The 24,276-nt window shown below is 36.5% G+C and overlaps 1 protein-coding gene across 4 annotated transcripts in view; it reads left to right on the top strand.

The window, feature by feature from the left end:
* CCDC146 (coiled-coil domain containing 146) overlaps positions 1 to 24,276 on the top strand; it is a 65,384-nt gene that overhangs the window by 36,675 nt on the left and 4,433 nt on the right. For 3 of the 4 annotated variants that reach the window (XM_059473227.1, XM_059473225.1, XM_059473226.1), the window contains 12 exons: positions 5,676 to 5,733; positions 6,267 to 6,440; positions 7,028 to 7,101; positions 8,159 to 8,386; positions 9,275 to 9,461; positions 12,763 to 12,858; positions 13,820 to 13,990; positions 14,642 to 14,730; positions 14,847 to 15,011; positions 17,371 to 17,589; positions 18,209 to 18,437; positions 23,680 to 23,808. In XM_059473227.1, coding sequence (XP_059329210.1) covers positions 5,676 to 5,733; positions 6,267 to 6,440; positions 7,028 to 7,101; positions 8,159 to 8,386; positions 9,275 to 9,461; positions 12,763 to 12,858; positions 13,820 to 13,990; positions 14,642 to 14,730; positions 14,847 to 15,011; positions 17,371 to 17,589; positions 18,209 to 18,437; positions 23,680 to 23,808 — 1,819 coding nt within the window. The remainder of the gene's footprint in view (positions 1 to 5,675; positions 5,734 to 6,266; positions 6,441 to 7,027; positions 7,102 to 8,158; positions 8,387 to 9,274; positions 9,462 to 12,762; positions 12,859 to 13,819; positions 13,991 to 14,641; positions 14,731 to 14,846; positions 15,012 to 17,370; positions 17,590 to 18,208; positions 18,438 to 23,679; positions 23,809 to 24,276) is intronic. The other variant, XM_059473228.1, reaches the window with a different exon arrangement.

Below are 24,276 nucleotides of genomic sequence, written 5' to 3'. Positions count from 1 at the left end.
TGCATGGACAATGTCACAGAGGGGAGGGAAGCTCCATCAAAAGTATTAGAAGTTTGCTGTTAGGTTGCTGTTTGGTTTTCTTAATTTCTCAGGATAAAAAGTCACGGCCCAACCTCTCTTGGCCCTTGATCTCTCTGGAACACAGTTTGCCTTGTTGTCCAACTGTGTTAATACAGTCCCAGCTGTGCTTGGCGCTTACAAGTAAATTTCTCTTTGGGAATTATGACTAATGGCTGTTCAGTCTGAAAACAAACATGTTGTTTATTTACTTTTATATGTATAGCAGGCAGGGAACATAGAGGGGGAAAGGTTTTGAAGGGTTTATCTATGTTTCTTATCTACTGCTTTATCCTTTTTTTAGAATGTCTACTCAGACCTAGTGCTGAGCTGGAAGTGAGAAATCTGATCTTGTTTCCCTGGTTCTGCAGATCTCTGTTCCCCTGTTTCTGTAAACCTTTATTTCTCTGAAGCATCCCTCTTATCTCTGATGACTTTATTTCCTGCCTTAGTTCACTTTCTCTGGTATCTAAGAGTACTTAGCACCTTATTTGAACTTTGATTCAAATCTGACAACAACATTTCACACTCGAGGAGCCGTACAGATATGCCTTAACATTAGCAAAAGTCTCAAGGTCTCTTAATATTTCATACTCTTCTATCCCTATTTAATTTCCCATTTGCTTGCCTCTGTAAACAATTTTTCCAGACCTTTCTGAACAGCTGAAAATATTTCATTTTCTGCTTTAATTCTTTATAGTTCCAATGAATAGTCAGCATTCCCAGAATAAATGCAATTGCTTTCAGCATTGAAGTATCATCAGGTTTTCAGGAATTTTCACAGAATCACAGAATCACAGAAGTTCAAGACTGGAAGAGACCTATAAGATCATCAAGTCCAGTCGATGTTCTAACTGTTCACTAGATCATGGCAGCAAGTGCCACATCCAGTCTTTTTTTGAATTCTTCAAGGGATGATGACTCCACCACCTCACTGGGTAAATGATTCCAGTATCTGACCACTCTTACTGTGAAAAATTTGCTTCTTAATTCTTTTGTGAGTTTTTTCATCATTTCAATAGGTACATGAGGTATTTAGGGTATTTCTTGACACTCTTCAGCTGTCAGGGAAGTCACCCTGAGGGTGAGTGCATGTTTGGGGTGTGTTCCCACTGTAGCTATGTGCCTCCTCTCCCAGTTTGTGGCCTGTTCTGCCATATGGAAGTACTGGGCTCATTGCTGGTGTGTCTGCCTCAGAGCTCAGGGGGAGAACAAGGGTTGGAAGGATTTTACTGACCTTATTATAAAGCTTGGGCCACCATCCCAAAGTCAGAGCTGACTCTGGGAGTATTCTCCCTCTCAAAAAGTACTTGGCAAGGGTCATAAAGTAAAGGGGAAAAGAGTCATCTCCACTCAGTTCTGCTAAAATTGCATTCAGAGCCATGACATTTCTTCGTGTAATTGATAAGAAGCCTCAGTAAGTAAGAATATAGATCAAAAAATCAAATTAGTGGAACAAGAAATGAACAATCAGTTTGATCAGCAAGGATTTGTTCTGGCTTAAGGAGACATTTCACTTTAATGTTTGTGTGAGTCTTGGAGTTGATTTATGAGACAAAATAAAGAACTGGTTTTCTTTGTTACACAATGGTATCAACAGTTGTTTATTGTTGAGAAATAATATTAAATCTAAATCTATCATCTAAGCAATTCATTTAAAAGTAAGCAATTAATTTTTAGTGAATTTATCTATAACAAGAGTTTGTGATATTAAAGGTGCCTGATGCTTGAAAACAGTTTTATTTGAAAGACTAGGTCCAATCTCCAGCTCTTAAAGTGATTTGTTCAGGTAACAAAACAGCTCCTCACTGAAGCACTCTGCAACTGCATGCAAGTCAGGGTTGCAAAACTGATTTTGTCCTTGTAGAAGCATTGCAAATAAGGAAAACTATTTCAACACTTGTAATTATTTCTGTATTAGTCACTCAATAATTAGAAAGTGAAAAGTTAAGCTATTATCCATAGCTCCTCTAGTAAAGAATTACAGGCCATAAGTAAAATAAATAGCACCACAGCTGAAGTTATCAGCTGGTCTTGTGACTGCATTTTCTGGTACCTACAAATTAATTACAGCTCCTAGCCTTACAGGAAGCTCATGCTGGCAGCTTGTCAGCTGGGATAACTTCTACCTGTGGTCACTGAATTAGAGTTGTGAGGTGCCAAACACCTTCTGTGGATTTCCAGGCAATCCCAGCTCTGAGAGACAGCAGCTGAAGGAGTTCACTTCTTCCATGATGGGACTTCTAATGCTGACAGTGTTGTGGTTATTTTGTGAGCTGAGGAAGTGAAATGGACTTCTGTTGACAACTACCCCTACATTTCTTATTCTCTCTGTCTTAATTTTTTTATTTCTGTGTCAGCTTGCAGCTGTAAATGTCTCTCAGGGAAAAATATGGAATGTATTTTTATTAATGACCCAGTTTTCCAACTGCCTTTTTTTAACTCATTACAACTGCCCCTCTGACAGCTTTTCATGTACAGTACTGTTATCAGGCTTCATAAAATAAGAAGAGCAATGTTAGAAACATTTGCACACATTAATGCCTAAACTTAAGAGTTTAATCTTCTTTCCATTGTGTGTATTGTTAGAGGTATAACAATGGTAATAATAAAATCCACATGATGTTGAAAAATACATCCATCAGAGAAGGGCTATAAAATAATGGGAAATTTAAATGCCTAATGCCAATTGCAACTGTTTTGCTTGTTGCAATTGATGTCTAAATAAAACAGTCAGGAGGTTGATATCCATGTAACAAAGATTATAAGATTCAAATGCTAAATGGAAGAACCAGAATTTCTGTGCTTATCTTACATTAACCTTCTCTGTTCATCTGTTAAATCAGAGACTAAACTTCAATTATTTGAAGAATCTTATTTGATTCCTAAATGTATGTTAATCACCCTGCCTCCCCTTTGGGGTCCAGATATATATATATATAGATATATATATATATATATATATATATATATATATATATATATATATATATATATATATATATATATCACCAGTCTTCAACTGGTGATTCATGTCATCCTAAAACTGTCACCTGGAACATGAGATGACCTTTGGAGGTCCCAGTTTTTCTCCCTGACAGTAAGGAAGCCCTGAAGTAGGGATGCTAGCATAGGGCTGCCTGGCTTCTGGCTATGGGCAGCTGGATCAAACTCATTCTCAAAAGGGAGAGATTTAACTTATTTCTTTTTAGCCATTTTTTCTTTTCACACTTCCACTGGTTTTTGTGTGGAAGTAGCTGGTTTGCCAGCTGTTTAGGTAACTTGGCCCTTGTTATTCAGTGTTGCCTTTGTTTATGTCACAGAAAATCAAGTGTTCAAATCATTTTACTTTTGCTGGATGGAAAAGTCTTTGTTGTGAAACTGGAATGGTTCCACAGGAATCTGTCCTCATGAGTGAGGAATGTGACAAAAGAAAACAGTGTCAGCTTTGCTCTCCCTCCTGATATTTGGTATTGCTTTTTTGATCATCCAGCGTGATATTAAAGAGGGCACAGCACAGACTAACCACAAGCCCTGCAGTACTTCTTTAATCATTTTGCACAGGACTTATTTAATAATATTTTGTGGCAGTCAAACAGTTATGGATATTTGTGCAAAGTGGGCATTCATTATCCTTAGTGTGATTATGCCAGTCCCAAGGAGTTCAATTAGAAGAACTGCCAAAACGGGTTTGGAAGATGATTTTGGAATTTTTGAATTTTTTAAAATTAATTTTATCAGATTTGAAGGAAAATTGATTTAAATTCAACCCTTTTCTTTAAAAGATTTTGTTCTGCAAACTAGGTCACTCTGTGAGTGTTCAAATGCTGACATTCAAATTAGTTTTTGTCTTTACCAGTCCCTGTAGAGGCATACTTGTAGTCTGCCCATACAAATATCATACATGCTGTACGTCAACAACATCTACCCTGTATCTTTTTTCTCTTTGCTCTTCATCTGAGCCAGAGTTTCTTATTTGTGGGAGAGAAGTTGTTTTGTTTATATTACAACACCACTAACCCAGTTCTCTTTTTTTCACTATTTCCTTTCCTTAACTAGAAATATGTTTCGTGAGACTTCCAGGTATAAGCTTCACTCCTTTTGTTGGGGGACTCAAGAAAGAGTTTCTTGAGTGAGTGGGAGTGGTGGCATGGAGGAGGGAATCTTAAATCAGCCCTGCTAAAGGATTGAGCAGAAGGTCTTAGGGATGGTCCTCCATGAGGTTGGCTGCTGGGAGACTGATCTCTGTTCCCATGCCCACACACTTTCTAAAACCTGAACCACCACCACCATGCAAAGTCTTGCACTGCTGCTGGAAGGTTTCAGAAGAAAAAAAAAAAAAGAAATAGCAATCAGCTGCCTCTTTTCTGTATCAGCCACATTATGAGGTCACTGTAATGGCTGCCTTGGGTGGGTGGGGATGCCCAGGAGTCCCTTGCCATTGTTATAGCTCCAAGTGACACAACTGTTTTATGGAAGTTTGTCCCTTTCTCTTAATTCTTCCCTAATTTAAAGAGTTATTTGTTCTGCCGGACTGCCATGAGTCTCAACAAAAGTTGACCAGCACATCCTCCTACTGGAGTTATAAACATGAATTGAAGCACTGAAGTTGATTCTTTGCTATACCTGGGACAGAGGACTCAGTGAAGTTTGGTTGTGATGGCACACAGACTGCTGCAGCCCATTTACCTACACAGGAGCACAGCTGTTCTGTGCATGCACTGGGGATCCACCTTCAGAAGGGATCGTTTTGTATTTGGCAGGATTTACCAACCTGCTACCAAAAAGCTCCCTATTAAATCCAACAAACTTGTTGGCTGAGCTCCCTTTTTATAACCATTCCTTCATCTTTCTCAGGACAGCGTTACTGAACACCCACAAGGTCCAATCTTTCCTGTTTTTTCCTTTCTTCCTTCTTCACTTCAGCATCTGTCTTGATTGTTGCCTGAAATTAAATTGCAATTTAGTTTTGGATACAGGTTAAGATGACTGTGGGTATTCAATTTACTTTTCTACCACACTCCTTTGGCTTAGCCTATAACCCCTGCCACTTTTCAGGATTTTTTTCCCACAGGATCCAGTCCAGATTTGAGGAGCTTCAGTTACAGTTGTCTGAAGAGTAAATGTGTATGTGAAAACATTCATAGGAACAAGAAGGTGTCTCACTAGCAGCTGCACTTTCTTTGATACTTGATGTCTTTGTGGCTATTTATTACCCATCTCCTCTCTCCCTTTGCCACATTTCTGTGTTAACATTTTGTTTCCTGAGCTTGGGAGGAACTGTGGGTGTAGGGTGCCACTAGGAAAAGGCAAGGGTGAGTGGGGCATGAATGCACCCCTGCAGGAGGAAATCAGTCTAAGAAAAATCAGGTTCAAATTTTAGATGTGTGCACTGTAGAAAAAGATTTGTGCACTTCCATATACACATACCCAGACCTTCAGGATCCCCAGCCACCAGTCAGCAAACTTGCTTTAAAACTGAGCACCTTTCATTCTAATTCACCATGTGTTTTAGTCTAACACAGCATAGGCTTTCATACTTTTTTACCATTTACTGTATTACAGTAATGATTATTCTATTACTAGTATATTTCATTCTGCTTTGATTTTTACTGTAGTTTGAGAGAGGAAAAAAAGCTTCTGGAAGATGAATATGAAAGAATGTCAAAAGAAAAGGTAAGTATGAAACATGAGAAAAGCAATGTTTTGTATTCTGTCAACTAACATATAAAAAAATCACAGAAACTTTTTTCTCAGTGTGCATTTCTAGAGTTTATTTTAAATAGAATATATAGAAAATAAATTTTAAAATAAATAGATTTTATAGGCTATATTACATCATTTAATTTTGATAACTAGTAAATAACTGATTCAGAAAAGATCTGGAATTTTGTTTACCCAAGGAAATGTTTACTATATTCAGCAAATAGATACTGCATGTAAAGGTAGCTGCAGGTTTTTGGTTCTAGGACGTGAACATGAAAAATACATTTGTTGTCATAAGTCCTGAGGAATATTTGTGGCTTTGTTGGAAATAAATTCTGTTAGTATTGATAGAAGAAACACTCATCTGGTAAAGAACATACATTTTGTATCTTGTCACTAAAAATGTTATCATCATCCAATGGTAGTGAGTCTGTATTATCAGAAACCTGCAAAATGTAAAAGGGGAAATACAATTAATCTGGTCTTTTACTTCATTTTTAAAGAAAAATGATAAAGTTCAACAGTTGAAAGAAAGTTGTGATGAGCTCAGCGAAGAAGTAATCCAGAGGAAAGCAGAAATTGATTCAATGAAAGAAGCTGTTTCATCCAAAGAAAAGATGATATTGACAGATGAGGAAGAAATGAAAAAGCTTCAGGAGATGCATACTTATTTAAAAGTAACACAAAATTAATTGTGCCTATGTATCTGTGAGTGTGTGTGCATGTGTGTGTGTGGGTCCAGGTTTTGCCCAAAGGAGCAGTGAATCTTCTGGATGTTGTCATTCCAAACTAATTGTGCCATTATATTAAATATCAGACCATTTTCCAATAGGCATGAAACATGCTGCTGTGCCATATCCTTATTGCTCCTGTAGGAAATACTAAGAGTCATGGTTTTGATTAAAAAGTGGTTTCTATAAAGACATCTTAGTTATGTTGTGTTATTTTAGGTTGTTCAGATTACAGTTAATACAGATTTACACTAAGAATTAAAAATATATCTGGGTCTGCTTCCTTCCATGGTATAAGTGGCATAATAAGATGTATTCATAATATTCAAGCATAACATTTATCTTGAAGATACACTTAAATTATAAACATCAATGTTCAGTTTTAAAAGTAGGAGCTACAATTCTCTGGGAAAAACTCAAACAAGTAAAAATGTTTCCTACTGATTTTCACAGCAGTTCTAAATTCATATTACTGCTATGAAAACTCATTAGCTTTTGAAGCTATTAATCAAACCTTTCTGTTTTGTTACTAGGCTGAGCTAGTTAGGATCCTTGGTGTTCCAAAGCAACTTGCAAAAGAAACTGAGAAGTTGAAACAGAAAAAAATGTATGTTTTTAATAAATAATTCTATATACATGGATATATATATGCATTGCTTCTTCTCATCCCTTGGTTACAGAAATGATTGAGGATGGTTGTTGATTAAAATTAGGATCAACATTTAAACTAACAATTCCACAGCTGACAGTGTGGCTTGAGCTGCAAACCCATTCTCCCTTAGTCCTGTACCAGCTGTGGAGGCACAGCTGCTTTGCTGTAAGGTCCTGACATGAGCTGTAGACTCTAATACTTCATCAGGGGAAATGCAAGCCAGCAGCCAGTCTTTTCTTCCTCTCTCTCATGAAGTTGGGGTTCTTCTCCTCTGAAGCATGGCATGTGCTGTTTTCTCTAAGTGTAAAATCAAATTAGCTCTGTGCAGTTTCAGCCAGGTCACCCACAGATCCCAGCAGCCCAGTTGCCATCCAGATGAACGAAGGGTTTTGTACCCTGTTCATGCACAGGCTTACACTGAAGTTTGTGTCTCTTGCTTCCAGTCCCTATCTGTAATAACACATCAACTGTTTGACTGTTAAATTTCTCCAGTTTAAAACTTGTATGATGGTTTTCTTCTACATTTTCCTCACTACTCTACTTAATGCAACTCTGCCATCATAAATCTAAGAAGTTTGCCCTATAGTGTTACAGCAATTCTAAAGCAATTTATAAAACCTGCATTGTGCAGATTGCTATTAATGAAATATTTAAATGAGTCTGTATATTTGTGTCACATCACAGAATAAACTAACCAGAGTTCCCAGTTCTTAGGAAGAATGGTTAGAAATGTCACACCCATGTATGTAGCAATATTGACAGAGACCAGTTTCCTTGAACTCTTTTAATACTGTCATGGTGCTAAGCTGTCCCATAGCCCCATGGCTATCTGCAGTTTTATTGTTGGACTATATTGGAATTTGAAGGTTCTCACTGTCTGATTTCAAACATTTGACATATATTATTGTGAAATTATTTTGCATGTCCACAAAAACTGGCAACTTACATTTTGTCTTTTAAATATGCATGTGGAAAATCTAACCCTTACTGCTTTGTTAAAATATATCCACAGTGATGCAGAGAAGCAGAATGAAGCCCTTAATGACCAAATAGAAGAATTGAATAGCACCCTAAGAGCCACTGAAAAAAGGACTGAAGAGATTTTGCAAGAAAAAAAAGAAGTAATGAAGGAAATGGATGAGAGACAAACTTTGATACAAAAGAATGAACGACAATGCAATAATTTGACAAAATCACTAGAAATTAACGCAGAGAAGGAATTTGCCATCCTATCAGACAGGTTAGAGTAGGAGACATGAGCCATATGGAAAGAGTGAATGATTCTCTATTCTCAAAAGTTTATTTCTTTTTTTCTGTTGTTGCTTCTATTTTCAAGTTTTATGCTGCATCCCGTGCAAATTATAAATTATCAGGCTTGGTTTTCACTTCCAAAATGTTTATGTAAAAATTTGGAATACGGAATTTAGGATCTGGCTTGAAGAAGAACATCAAAAAACATAAGCATTTGATAAAATTCTATGAGATTTTGCTCTTAAAAGTGAAGTATTTTAGAGAGATTCTCTCTTTAGTGCACACATTTTCTTTCCTGTGTAACCCACTGAAAGTAATTTGAAGAAGAATAAAGTATTTCAGTATTTTCATTTTCAAATGAGGCTCAGATGTCTTCTCTCATGTAGTCCTGAATTTCAGTGGGGATTGGTCAATCATCTTCCCTTCAATTATAATTTTCTATTTACTTGGTAAAGTAAAATAAACTGTCAGGTTGAAGACAAGCTTCCAACGATTCCACCTTTGCAGAGGGAGATGTATAGTTGCAATTCTGGCCATATGCTCAGCAACAATTTTTGCTTTTCAAGCTTTGTATTGAAGGCCCACGGCATCTTATTTTGAAATGTTCTCTTATATGAAAAATGTTTTCTTCTTCCTATGTGTATTAGATTTGCTGACATTTTTAGCATATTTAGAACAGACTGTGGGACCTCACTGACAAAATTGATTATAGTTATAAAAATGCTACCTTTTTAGGTAATTTTTGTATGTAGTTTACAAATTTGTCTTGCTGAGCCATAGTAATGAGGTACTCAAAACCATTAAAATAGTTGTGCCTGTTTACACATATGTCTTGATTAAGTTACCTGTTTCTAAAATTCTGTGTCTGTCTATATAGACAAATCCTGGAAAATAATTTGGATAAATGTGTCTCGGAGAACAAAAATCAACAAGATATTCTCAGTAACCATCAAACAAAGAAAGATAAAGAACTGAAAAGTTTAAAAAAGTTAGAGTTACAACTGAAAAGCATTTGGGATTCCTTGGAAGCAGATAAGGCAACACATAAAAGACTCAAATCAGAGGTTTGTATGAAAGTATTGATCATAAAGAATGTAAATTTTCTCCTAAGAAATATTTCTATGAAATCTCTTGACAGTCCTACAAGGGAAAAGGGGCGAAACCATTATTTCATTTTCCTCATTTCCTCCTTGCTTTAGTATTTCACGCATTCCTCTTTCAGTAATGCATTACTCTTTTCTGTTTTACTGTCTTTTGACTATGATAAAGGGAAGTGCTATTCTTCTTGTGTATTCAAAGCATTTTCTTTCTTTTCCGCTTCCAATTATTTCTTAAAAATTTACTGGTTTTATATTTTCTTTTTCTCATCACTGGTTCTTCCATTCTCTCTTTCCTATATATATTTTCTCCTATACTTGCTCCTTGCTCAGTCTAAATTCTGAGTCATAAAAAATTAATTTTGTTTAGTCAGGTGAATGTTTTTTCACAGCACTTGATGTTTCCTACCTTGACACTGTCCTTCAAATTTTTCTTGGTCCTTCTAAGCAATTCAGGGCAGAAAAGAGTCTTACACAACTGTAAAGTTTAAAAAATAGCTATACACATCAAATATCATATATACTAAGCTTTGCTATTTAAACAACTCCAATTATTACTTGGTAATATTTAATATTATTGAATAATATTTTTTTGTCTCCCTTGAAATTCCTCCTGAATTCACTTGTGTATTGCCTAGTAATATAAGCTCACCTGGGAGAAGGGAGGAAAGCTCTAGAAAAACAAAGTTTCAATACAACAAAGTTTTGGATTGAATTTCCTTGAATAATGATTAAAGGGCTGACTCATATTCCAGACTTTGATCTTAATGCTTAAAGAGTTTCTGTTCAGTATCAGCTAAGAGAATCTGGGAGTTGGTATTTTTGCATGTGTTCCCATTGAGGAAATGTTCCTGGATGGAGAGCCACAATTGTTTAAAAACATGTAATGCTAAAATCAAATGCCATAACTCACCAGCAGCTGTGGTTAGAGTTCACAGCCTGGGGTGAGAGCCAAACCCATCCCAGCCCAATTCCTTCACCCTGTGGAAGGGCAAGACCTTGTATGTGTGTTACAAAAACCATCATCATGAGGAGTAAGGGAAAAGGAATGCCATGAGACAGAAATGGAATTCTGATCAGTATTTTACACCAGAAGCTGCAGGATGCTACTCTAATGCAAATAGCCACAGCAACAGAGTTGTTTTAGCCCATCCTCCCATGTTCCATATTTTCTTTGATTCCTTTTGATTGCTCTGTTAGAAGAGCAATTGTGAAATCACTGCTCCTCTGCATTGAAATACAGTACTGCAGTAAGGAAGTCAAGTGGCCAACTTGATTCTGCTTGGCTTTTGCTATATTGGGATAATTTTAATTTGTAAGACTTGGGAGCACACCTAGCAAAAATTTAAAACCAGTATTTTAAGTAGATAAAATTTCTTTAACCACTTAAACCCCCAGATTTACATTTATTCATTGTGTTTCAAAGTGAAAAAAAATCACAAGAATGAATTGTTTGTATAAATATGTGATTGCAGAAGCAGCAGTACATCAGTGTGGTTCCCTAAATTTCTTCTTTTGAATCATATGCTAAGTGCAGAATGACTAGTTTGTAGAATAAGGAAATTACAGGGGCACTTCCTTCAAATGTGTTTTTCTCGTTAGTACGTTGGTTGTGAAAGGTCAGCTATTGCTAAACACCAGAATTGTGTGTGAAAGAGAACTGCTGGTGCTGCTGCCTCCAGCCTGGGGCAGAGCTGCTGCTCCTCTCCATGGGGAGAGTTCTCTTTGCTCAGGCCAGCACAGAGACAGCCAAAGGTGCCTACGTTTAGCCCTGTCCTATGTGAACCTTAACAGATTAAGGATGTTTAGATGAGCTTTTTATTTTTACGCAGCAGAAGTGGTAATTAATATATGCTTCACAGAAAAGTTATTTTTGATCCCTACACAAGACCAAAAGTCGCTTTCTAAGGACAGGCTAAAATGACATTTTAGTAAACTTAAGTCAAATTAAATCTCAGAGCTGCAGCTGAAACTAAAGTAACTCCACAATTTGACCTGTACTGTGTCTCTTGTTTCCCTTTGCCATAATGCAAGTGAACAGAATTTAATTTTACAATACTATCACAGAAGGGAAAATAACAAGTGCAAAATATCTCCCTATCAGTATTATTTATAGTGAACTCTAACATCTGGTTGTGATCTGAGCAAGATATCACAGGATTGTGTGTATTATCTTTGAATATCTTCCAGGTGTGTTGTTAAATGCAATTTTTTCCCATCTATATGAATTACAGATTTGAAATTAAAATCGTTTGGGTTGGAATGGACCTTTAAAGGTTATTTGGTCCAAACTCCTGCAGTAGGCAGGGACACCTTCATCTAGATCAGATTGGCCAGACCTCAGTCCAGCCTGGCTTTGAATGTTTCCAGAGATGGGGCATCAACCACCTCTCTGGGAAAGCTGGCCCAGTGTTTCATTACCCTTGTTGAACAAAATTCGTCCTAATATCTAATCCTCCCTCTTTTATTTTAAAATTACTATTCCTTTTCCTATGAGCAGTTCCTGCTAAATTGTTTGTCCCCATCAATTACACAGAGGCATCATTATATTCCATCATAGTTAGCCTGATGCATTTTTTTCTTGCTTTCTTATAACCATAAAGAATTTTTAAGTGAAGTTAATTACAGTGAGGCTAGTACAGCTTTTTGTCTTACAAGTTATATCATGTAAGTAGTTGTAGTGAGATTGATCAGATATATTTTAATCAGAGGTAGTGTTTTTAATGTATTCCTTCACATACTTAGTGTTAAAATCTGATTGAATAGATTAGAATAGAATTTTACCATAATGTACATGAAAAAATAATACATCAATTTTTGTGTTATTAGATTTGACTTTCTAGGGTCTAATGAAAATCCTACTGTAGTGATAAAAAGAAAAAAATGTGATATCCATTTTATGTAGATGGGAACTCTTTATTCCCTTTAGTAAGCTCAGAATTTCACTCTGAAAATCCTCTGTTAATATAGGTTATATTTTTATATATTATCTCTGTGTTTATTTTTTTTAATGAAAATTTAATTGCTGAAAACCATAAACCTTCTAAATTTCCATGAAGTTTAGTGTTCATAGTTCTTGAATTAAAAATTTGAGAAACTTCAGTAAGTTGCTGAGGAACTCTACTCAATTAAGTATTCTTGTACTAGCAATTATAAGAAGGGAGAAAATTAATTTCTTAATTTGTTTAGCTACTTCTAACACAGTATCAGCAGTTTAAATTTTCCTCCTTTTTATTTGCATCACTATGTGCTTGGTTTATTTTTGTAGGCAGAAAGTAACTCAAAGTACAATGCAGTGTTATTAGAGAGACGACAAGAACTGCAGGACGAGATTGAAACGATCAAGAGAGATTTAGCTGAACAGGTGCTGAATTCTGCTTTCTCACATTTTTTCATTTTGACAGTAGGTTTTCTATCATGAGAATAAAGGAACTGTTTGAAGAAAAAAAAATTGAGTTTTTAGCTGCAGCTTTCTGGTGAGAAAATGCAATAGTGTTTCTTCAGTTTTAAAGACCAGTTTTCTTTCATTTTTAAAAACATTTGTGGTGTTACTGGTCGTATAATAGAAGGCAGAAAGCAAATCTTTCTAGTTAGAAATATATTGTTATACATTTCCTTTGGATATGAAACCGTGTCTTGTTGCAACAATAAAAATTCAGCATTTGTACATTAAGATTTTTCATCTTCACAGTTCTGTCATTTGTGGATGTCTGTCTGTATGCAGCACAGCCATACAGAGTGTGGCAATGCAGATACCTGTGTTATAAGAGCATCAGTACCTGCCACTACAAAAATTACCTCATAAGAAGCAATCTATTTCAGACATACCTCCTTGTCTTCTTACCCTGATATCCATTTTCTTTCTGTGTTTTGTTTGAATTCATTAACATTATCAAGTGGGGATCTGCTTGTATTTGGATACATGTGCCTTCCAGTACCTACCTGGCATTCTTTGGGATATGAACCTTGTGTGCCATGGACAGGCATGCAGTCAGTGGAGCTTGGAGAGCTTCCGTCACCTCCTCCTGAAGACATGGCACTGAACTTCCTTAAAGATTATACAGCTATAAATATCCATTCTGTCCAATGGACAATAGCTGAGAGATGTCACACCGAGGAACAGAAATGCTCCTAGGTGATATTATATTCTGAAATGTTATTATAGGGATTGTGGATGGTGTTTTAAAGCAATAATTAATTATGGTTTTAAATCTGTGTAGTCTGTGTATTTGTTTACATTGCAGATAAACCCAAAGTATTTCCAGCTTTGGGTTTGCCAACACTGATACATTGTTGCATTGGGATTTAAATTTAATCTTCTCTAGGAAATGATATCAGAAACAGATGCCCGTGCATTAGAAGAATGCATTGCTGCAGAACGCTCGCTGTTCAAAGAGCAGGAAAAATGCAGAAATGAGTTAGCCACACTTACACGTCTGACTCTGCTCAAGGCTGATGAGAAGCAACTGAAAAGCAGGGATGTTCAGAAAGCCAAGGTAAAAAATTATATATTTGGAAGATTGTTCAAAATACCAGCTGGTGTAGGGAGAAATTAAATTACTAGTGAGGGGAGTTCCACCAGAACACTGGAAACTCTCAACACTCTCAAAAAAAAGCTCTCAAGAAAACCCTCTCAGTACCAGTGGGAAGGGAGAAAAGGCCTCTCAATTTAAGATTGATGGTCCAGGCTATTGAGGACTGAACACAACTGGAATCAAAAGATCCAGAAACTTAACAGAATGCAATTCTGCTCAAACATCAGTGACTGCTTAAAAGTCAGAATTGAGTAAGAAAGAAATTTTATTTGTAAAGATACAATTTCAGTGTTTCATTTGCTAAATAATTATATAGTGATGGACTTGGCTGATCAGTAGAAAGAGTGGAACTCCAGATAGAGGGAACCAAGCATTTAAGATGCAGCATCAAAGTATCTACATTACTAATAGTAATTGTAAGCTTAATATAAATGGAAAAACTGTGCTATTTTATGTTGTTGTAATAAAAACATTCCATTATAATAAGAAAAAGTTCTTACAATAATGCCTTCTCACTGTCTTTTTCTCATCTAAGAGTTGTTCTGGGTAATTTCACTGAAGACATTTCTTTAGTATATCTAAAGTGCTTACTAAATTTTATTTAAATTTCAGATTCAACTCCAAAGTCTTGTTAAAGAACTAAAAAGAATGGATAGTGAACTAACCATCTGCAAGAAGATGAAAAAAGAAAACGAAAAAGAGTAAGAAAATAATAACAATACGTTATTTCAAAAAAGTCTTCAAAAGCAAATTTTATCCAAGGGATACAGGCATAAAATGCTAATAATTATTTCTTTCACATATCTCATTTCTTCAGAATCCAAGGAGTTGTTAAAATGTGTGAACTTATGCAAATTGAAAAGGACAAATCTATAGATTTGATGCGTATTGCTCAGTGGAAAGCAAAAGAAGGTGAACACCGGGTAAAATTGCTAGAAAATAATATAGAAAATTTAAGGCATGCTGTTATGACCAGAGAAAGGTGAGTTTGAAGTACACTGTAGTTCACAATTATAAAAATTTAAGACTAGAAAAAAATCTTAGGAGGGAATCTATTCCATCTTTAATTATGCCCATATTCTTGGTAGTTATTATCCTGACTTTTTAAATCTGATTAAAACAAAGGCATTTAGAAATACCCCTCCATAATCTCTTGCAATTTCTTATCCCACTAACACTGCACAACTAGCATGGGCATCAATGCTTGTCAGAAAGTAGTTTTGAAGTTTGTCTGGCTACTCTGTCATTTCTCATCAGAGTTTTTGGCTCTCAGGTTTTGCATTATCATGCTGTTTTGTTCAATGTGAGCATCACCATTGCACTCATATCTGCTGTCCTCAGAGAAATAGAGGTCTGACACAGAGGATTCCCTAATGAAGTGGTGCATGGGACTATTAAATGAGTCACTAGCTAGGAATATGGCTGTCAAATTATAAAATTAGATCAAATTGGGGATTTTGGTTCAAACTCACACTGAAGTTTATTACATAATATTTATTTCAGATAAAGTGTGGTTTCAATTTCCAAACAAACTTAGACAGAATGAAAGGTTACATTCACAGCAAAGATAATGAGGCAGAATAGCTGTGACTCTCTTTTTTCCTAGACCATTATTTAGTAAGAATATCTTTTTGCCATATTTTTGTCATCCTAGTGATGAAATTCTGCAATAATGACAGAATTACAATGTCTTGGAATTCTGTCCTTGGGCAAGTAGGGAGACAGTGAATAGCCAACTTGGTAAGCAAAAGAGGAAAACCAAAACTGAGTTAAAAATAACATAATTTTCAGTTAAAAATAACATAATTTTCCAAAAACTTCATTATTTGGTGCCAAGAAATTGTTAAATCAGAAAAACAACACACTAGATATTTTTGTGAATCTCCTAGTAGTTTGGTTTCAAAGTCATGCTAGAGATAGCTAAAAAAGAGGTAGAACTTCAGTGATTGAAGCAATTTTGTCAAGATGTACAAGCTGACATTTTGTTGTAAAAATTTTGAGGCCTTCTCAGTTGACGAAAGAAGGGGGAAAAAGGCTAAGAAGACATAAATTTTGTATAGATATCAGAAGTATATAAATATTATAATTGTGTCCCTACTCGGTACAGATCCAACAGATATTTGGGCTCTGCAAAACTAGATTTAAAACTAGTCAGGGATATTGAATTTTCAGTAACTCTTTTGCCTATGAAGAATATTTTAAATCCCAGTAACAGAATTTAGTATCAGTACCACTGACTTCACTGCAAACTATGCTATTTGTAGGACAGAGTATCAGTCCAAGTAAGGCAAGAAATTTTCAGAAAATATTTAAAACACATTGCATTTCTGCAATTCTGTTATACTTTCAGTCTGAAACTTAACAGATGTTTAATTAAATTCAGTAATACCCTGTGGTACTCAAAGTGTTATACATGTGGGGGAAATGAAAGAAAGCAGCTCCCTGCCCTGTATACAGCAAATCAGCAATTTAATGATGGAGACCATGAGGGAAGGATATTTCATCTGCACGTCTGTATTTTAACAGGAGACTTTGCTTCTCCTTTCACTACCTCTTTTGTATGTTGACATGAGTATCTTCCTGGTGTAGATAGATAAAGCTGTGTCTTGATCCAGAAGTGATACCACAGATCAAATGCAATAACGCTAAATTCTGTGCTGTGAGATAGTAAATACTCCATTTGGTGACAAGAATCTGTTTTTTAAATTAGAAGCCATCATCCAGTGATCAAAAAGGATGCTGGAAATAATATCTGTTCTTTATTTTTGTGTGATCTGGTCACTAACCTCCCACTATGCTTTGGTTTCTTTTTTCATCTGTCAAATGGGCAGATGAAATAATAATGGGCAATCTAATAATTTTCTTTCTTGTGTTAATGTTGTGACACACAGTTTTATAAACAATAGCTTTGAAAAACTTTGAGTTGCAACCAAAAAATAATTTAAATATTGTTTTTTAAATAGAGTGGCAGGATTTTGACACATTAAGGCTTTTCATCATAGTTGATGTATATGCTCTTAAACTTTATTATTTATGGCTACTTGGGCTACCTAGTACAGAATAAAAGAGCTGTAAGTGCAAATGTAAAAGCATTCATAAGTGCAATGCTCCCTGTATAGCATTTTTCTTGTGCCAGAATCCAGTTCTTTTCAAGCTGGAAAGAACTTGCAAAACAACCTGCTCTCAGAATGTCTTTCTTCTTCTTGTAAAGCTTCTGTGAAGCAGAGACATAGAGGAGCCCTTTGGGCTTGAGAAATACATTTAAGCTCTGCTTTTAATTGCTGAAATTGGTTTCAAATTGAAAGAACTAAAAATATTCCCACATTTCTGTTACATTAAAGAAAATTGCAGGAGGACTATATGAAGATTAAAAAGAATGAGAGAATGAAAGAGTTCATCAAAAATGATTATGTGAAAGTTGAACAAGAGATGCTAGAGAATAAAGAAAAGGAAAAGTATTTGCATGTTGACAGCCTTACTGCTGCAGCCACACACGTGGAAAAGGAAATTTCACAGCTACACAAAAATTATGAAAGGGTTATTGAGCAACGAAATGAGAGGTACATTTGTAAATTTGATCTAAGGTAGTGCTTAATTTTGACATTCATGAAGCAACAATACTTTTTAGCCTATGAGCACTCCTCATTAGGATTGCTAAAGGTCTGTGGCACTGCAATGTGTTGCTGAGCAGCCCCCTCACTGCACTGCCAGTGCTGCTTTGCATTATGTAGATATTTCTCCAGTGGTGATCATGGTCATGCTTCAGATCTTATATTCAAAAAATAGGGTGTCTTGGCTACTGAATGCCTTGAGCACTTGTAGCCACCTGCTTGGTTTGTGCATTGTGCACAGCTATGGCATCTGCAAAAATGCAGATTATCTAGATCTCTCTGATCTTAATCCAGTTTTAAATGCTGTGGGAAGCCAGAAGACCTTAAAAATTATGTGAGAGACAAGAGCTGCCTTTCCAAGAGTTTGTTTTCTGATTTTCACATTGCAATTATTTTGTTACTTATTTAAAATGCTGTCATTAGATTAAAATGATAATTGAGAAAGCTTCATACATTGTCACAGATTATTACTATCCTTTAAGATAACTTTTTAATGTTCTTGAATGGAATATACTGAATATGACTCATTTTTCTAAAAAATTATCTTTAAATTTTGGCTTTATTTCAGTGGTCTTTTGCTCAGAGAACGAGAAGAAGAAGTGGGCGTTTTGTATGAGAAAATAAACAGGCAAGAGGTGTTGCGTAGGAATGGAGAAACTAAGATGCAAGTTATGGATGAAAAGATCAGTTTTCTGAAGCTGAAGTTAGTTGAGAAAAAAAGAGAGGTTAAATTGTGTTTTAAAGAGCTCTCAGTGAAGAATGCCCTGGATGCACAACTGGTGAAAGTTCGGACACAGGTTGGTGTTAAAGGAAACCTTTTTTACCATTGTTTTGTATTTTAAAATTTAAGGTGATTTCATTGGAAAAAAATATCTGGATGTACAAGATTAATTAAAGCAGCAAGTTTAGTAATACACCTGTCTAGCAAAGCTCTGATACATGTTTTTAACTTCACATATGTGAGTTTTTATGCTTATGTGTAGTAGGCTCATGGTCTTTGTTTCACATGTGCCAAATGTTTCCTGGGTACGAATTCCAGCTAACCCACCCCATAGCCTGAAATGTCATTATGACTAAGCTGGAGAATTGGAGTCATGGAGGAAAAATGAGACTGTAAAATTTGTTAAAACTGTATTGATGGAGTAGGTGGAGGGGTGGGAGATACACTTAGACATCAAATTTCTAAAATAATAACTCAATTCACACTTGACCCTGAGCCTACTCTGGAAACTCTGCTGCCTACAATGATATAATCCACATATATTTTTTTTTGCACAAAACAGTGTAAGTTTTAGTCCTAGTAACAAAATAGCATTAAACAGCTAACAAACTGCAGTGCTTGGGACATTCTTTCCTGGCTTTCTGAAATGGCTCATTTACTTTTGACCTTATCTCCAGATGGTAATTTTTCCCATACATACTCTGTTAATGCCTGCACAAAATCATGAATTGGGCTGTTCCATTGCCTTTCAAACTCACATCAGTGGGAGCTGTGGCTCACTGTTTAATAGTGCTTGCACTATTCTCTTACTTCTGGCCTTTTGAAGAAATGGTATGTTCTGCTACAAGAACAAAGCATAGTACATGTTTTAATACCTCATGCAAATCATGCCACAAAGACCTTTGCAGGGCCATCACAGACTTAAAATATGAACCGAGGCAGTATTAAAAAAAAAGAAGACTAAATGAAAAAAAAACTAAAAAGACCCCAAAGTTTTCAGGTAAGATTTAAAATGAGACTGAGATTCACTGAGTCAAATACAGTAGTAGCAAAATGCAGATGTTTTTTTGAACTGACAGAATCAATCATGAAACTTTGCTTTTTCTGTTCTGCATTCCTGCAACTTTCTCCTTTATGATGATAGTTCATGTGAAACCTAAAATCACTGTTAAAGGGATTTTAATGCTATTGTTGGAGGTGCTTAAAATCTTTGCAATGTTGACATAAAATTTAAAAGTGGGAAAATAGAGAGTGGTGTGATACTATGCCTGCAGTAGTCCTAATAACTGTTCCCAAGTGAGGAGTTTTCCAGTGAAGTATGGCAAATAATCCTTTATCAACCTTTAAAATTTAACTAGATACTGTGATTACTGAATATTACATGGCTCAGACTGGCTGTTAACTAGTTCATCTCCTTATGCTCCACCATTCATCATTAATGCTCTTACTCACACTGCCAATAGAATTAAGTCCAATGAGAAGTAGTTTCAAATTGTTTGCCTTTATCTGCATGATGTAAACAAAAACCATGAGCCCAAATCTGAATTTCAGTGTTGGTTGCCAAATGCACACTGCTGGTTCTTGCACTGATTACAGATTTGACCCCATGTTGAAGTCTGACTCAGCTGCTGTTCAGTTATTTACCACGGTCTCAGACTGTCTGGGTTGGGCAGGCTGAATCCTGTACCTGTGCCCCTTCTGTCCTCCCCTTTTCCTGCCCTTCCTGCCTCCTTCTGTCTTCAGCAATACCAGACCCCTTTGGAGCAAGTGCTAGCAATGAAAAAAATTTAAATCAGAAATATTTACAGACTGCAAAAACTGACCCATAATCTCAGCAGCTGTAGTGCCCATTGGGAAGGGGAAAAGCCCAGATCAGGGCTGTGTGCCAGTTCAGCAAGAACAAACACTCCACCTGGGTCTCCTACATTCCACATGAGCTGCTTAATCATCAAAGTGATGCATGTTCCACTTGCATGCTTTTCATCAGAAGCTTCCTATTTCCACAAGACATTGGTGAATAGCTAAGCTAAAAAATACCATCATCTGAAGCAAGACCAGACCTCTTCTAAGCAAGTGCAAGTAACATGGACTAGGTAGGCTTGTTAACATCTAGGTAAAGATTTAAAAATAGAAATATTTACAGACACTTCTTTATACAAAAAGTACCTGGTGAGACTGTAAGGTGGTTTTCTCTGGGCATAAAACTATGTAACTTTTAATTGGGACTGCACATCAAGGGACTGCTCCTGCTGACTGAAGTGACCCATAAAAACTAATCTGCCTTCATGCATCAATGAGAAATACTTAGCATTAATCATTAATTAGTCCAACACGCAGACCTGCTGAGCTGTCATGGTGCTGTAGATGGGACTTTCATGCCTTGGAGCTCAGGCAATATACAAGGATTGTCAGTTTATTTGAGGCATTGGCAACAAAATTTGTCCAGGTTTTAATACATGAAAATCTTCAGACTATATCACCACATCATAGAATAAAGGGACTAGTAGAGAGATAAAGAATTTATCTAAGCAATCAGCTCCCAGAGCAGCATTGGATTGCCTGAGAGGGCTAAGCTGTGGCTTCACTGAGAAACAGGTTTTCCCAAGCAAGCTATCCCAGCCTTTCCTTAACAGTGGAAAAATTTTCTTGAGCTTTAGCCTGGATCTTTCTTGCTGTGGTGTAAGAATATTGGTTTGTATTCTGTCCTCCAGGGACATTACAAATGGACCATTCTTTTCCTTTCTGTAACATTTCATTTTAGTGGAAGGATGTTAACCATGTTCCTCTCCCATCCTTTTGCTGGGCTACACAACCTTGTTTCTTTCAGTCAGCTCTTACAGATTTTTCTTAGATCATTCTTATTCTGCATTTCTTTTATATCTTGGCAATATAGTCTTTATTTGTCTTGAAGGGCAGTGCCTGGTCCCTGTGGCTGATAGTGAAAGGATTCATTCAGGCATCTTGCAGGTTTCCTTCCTGCTTATGCATCCAGCTATGGTGGCACCTTTCCTGACACATGACATGGTGATTCATCGTCATGTTAATGTGTGTAACAACCAGACCCTTTTTTAGACAAAAGGCATCCAAACAGTTGATTTGATTCTGTGCTTGTACAGGCAATTTTTCCTGCCTACATGCAACTACTAACTTTTTTATTTACTATTATTTTTTTGGTTCAGACCTTTTTTTCAGAGAAAGGTAATTTTGCATTTGAATATTTTACAAAATATACTTGCAGTCTCTCTGAGCTTCACCTCATTCTACTGATGAGGTATTTACTGCGTTTTTTAATCAAGAACCCATTCATGTGGCTTGTTTATGAGAATATCATATGAAATGTTGAAGCTATATAAAGATCAAAATGTATTACACCTACTATTTGTCATCCATACACCTGTGGAATTATCATAGTAGACACTGATCTGGCATGACTCAACACACTGTGGTGGCTGTTATCCCTGTCATTTTTATCTTCTTGATGCCTACAAAGAAAACTTAATTATGTGTTCCAGATTTATTCTTCAGAAAGAGAAGTTATCATGGTTCCAAAGCTCCATTTGCACCCCTCCATTTTTTAAAATAGGTCTTGTATTTTCCCTTTTTTAGTGCTGTAAGTACCTCACCTACCTTCTGTGAGATTCCAAAATAAAAACCTGATGTCCACTTTTTCAGACCAGTTGCTTTATCTAGACATGTGTTCCCTCCTTCAATAATTCCTCCTGACTGATTACAATCCAATGCAGAAAAGCCTCTCTTATAGTCTTTTCCTGTCTTTTGTATCAAACCCACTCTAAGAAAGAGAGAAAGGATTTTTTAAAATTTTAAGACTTAGAATCTGCTATGACTCAGATAGTCTTTTCCTAGGAAAACACTACAAATTAGTAAAGAAATAAAGATGCCTGTAGTCATGCTACTTAAGCAGACACAGAATAGCAAGGTTATCTCTAAATGCACTTTGATGCTTTTGGATTGGCTTGCATCTGATCACTTCCAATTCATATTGCATTTAAAAGTGAGGCTAGTGTTTACATTTAACATGAAACTTTTTTATGACCTTTGGACTGTGGTTTTGCTGCTTAGTCCTTCTCTAAATTAACTATTCAGTCCTGCACAATTTTCTTTGGTGAGCTGCCCCTAATCTCATTAAGATACCACTGCCTCCAACAAGGCATTTTCCCCTGAGTTAGTGGTTGAGAAATTTGGCCCCAGATAGAAAAGATCACTGGAAGCATAGCTGCATCCTGCTGTTTGTGCTGGCCCTGCTTTTGCATTCTTCCATTCTGTGTATTTTTGGGCTTGAGTTTTAGCTATTTGTTAGCAAAATGTAACTTTCAGTTCCTAGCTATATTCAGAATCATGGTTTGCTGAGGAAATAGTTCATTACACTCATCTAAGGTTTTTACTTTAGCTGCTTTTAGACAAAATGTACAGGAGTGAGTTGTGTGGTGCTTTTTTTACTAGGAAAATAGGTATTTAAGTGTTCTGGTAATGTTCCACTGCCACCTGAGAATATCTGTCAGTTTTCTCTTTTCTAGTTAAATATGACTTGTTAACTTCCAGTGACAAACCTCATCCTGGCAACATCTAAACATTTACTTTATATTTCGGTGACTGTTCATAACTTTGAGAGCCTGGGACCACTTATTTCCTTAATCACTCATCACCTGCAGTGGATGGTTGACATTTACACTTGGGTAGCTGTGTCAGTGCTAACAGCTCACTGACAGCCAGCCAGGTGCACATCAGAGCCCCACCACTGTCAGTTTTGCAAGTCCAAAGATGAGAAAACAGCCCCGGTCACTGGTTCAGTGAGTATCTAGGCTGAGCTGGATGAACCAGTAGCATATTCTGGGAAGCATTATTCCATGGGAAGGTCTCACATGGGAAAGGTCAGGGCACACCTGCCTCTGTGAGCCCCAAGGGTACCTCATTGCTCAGTGTCACCACTGAGTCACTTCAGGACACGTGCCTGGGAATGTTAGTGTAGAAAACTTGGATGTCTGTAGGGATGAGACCCTCAGTACTGGCCAGCAGGGAAGAGGGCTTTCTATTGTATTCCTGAGGATAAAAAACAAAAAGTAGCCTGAGCACCAAGAAACAGGCAGAACTCAATTTCTGTCAAACAGCACGGTTTCCTCTGTCCTGCAACTGTCACACTGTAGTTCTCTTTTAAAAGAAAAATTTTAAATAGCTCGTAATTTTATGTTACCTGCCCTCCTTCCCAGTAAAAGGAATCCTTCTCTTTTGAAGTCTCCAGACCAAGGTCTGGGGATGAGTTTGGTGGGAATAAATAACTGTTGAGGCTCTTTGTCTGCTAGTATTCCCAATGCAGGGACAAGATTAAAAAGCTGGAGGAAAACTATGGTGATGCCACAAACGAGAGCAGAAAGCAAGAAATGGGAGGGAAGGACCCATCTCCACCTGAGCTGCTAAAAAGGATTGACAAGGTAATGTCACTTCTCATATCATAAGCTATCCTGCTGTGCTTGACCTCTTTTAGAAATTGCAAATAGTGTCTTTTATTTTTAAAATAAACTTACTGTAAGAGGAATCAAAACAATTATGATTGGCCATTGTGAACTCCAGCCCAGCATCTGCTTTCCAGGTCAACTGAACTTGGGACATTTGACTTCTTCCAGGACATGTGATGGTGTTCACAGGGGTCTTAGGATGAGGGAAGAGATGAGGATGTTGACTCCATGTTTCTGAAGCCTTGATTTATTATTTTATGATATATATTATATTAAAACTATACTAAAGAATAGAAGAAAGGATCTCATCAGAAGGCCAGCTAATAGAGAAAGAATGGAACGATAAGAAAAGCTTCTGTCTTGGACAGAGAGTCCAAGCCAGCTGAGTGTGATTGGCCATTAATTAGAAACAACCACATAGCCCAATCTCAGATGCACCTGTTG

The sequence above is a fragment of the Ammospiza nelsoni genome, chromosome 5, assembly GCF_027579445.1.
Source record: "Ammospiza nelsoni isolate bAmmNel1 chromosome 5, bAmmNel1.pri, whole genome shotgun sequence".
In the NCBI taxonomy this organism is placed as follows: domain Eukaryota; kingdom Metazoa; phylum Chordata; class Aves; order Passeriformes; family Passerellidae; genus Ammospiza; species Ammospiza nelsoni.
Note: the sequence above shows the minus strand (reverse complement) of the source record. Positions and strands in the feature narration are given on the sequence as shown.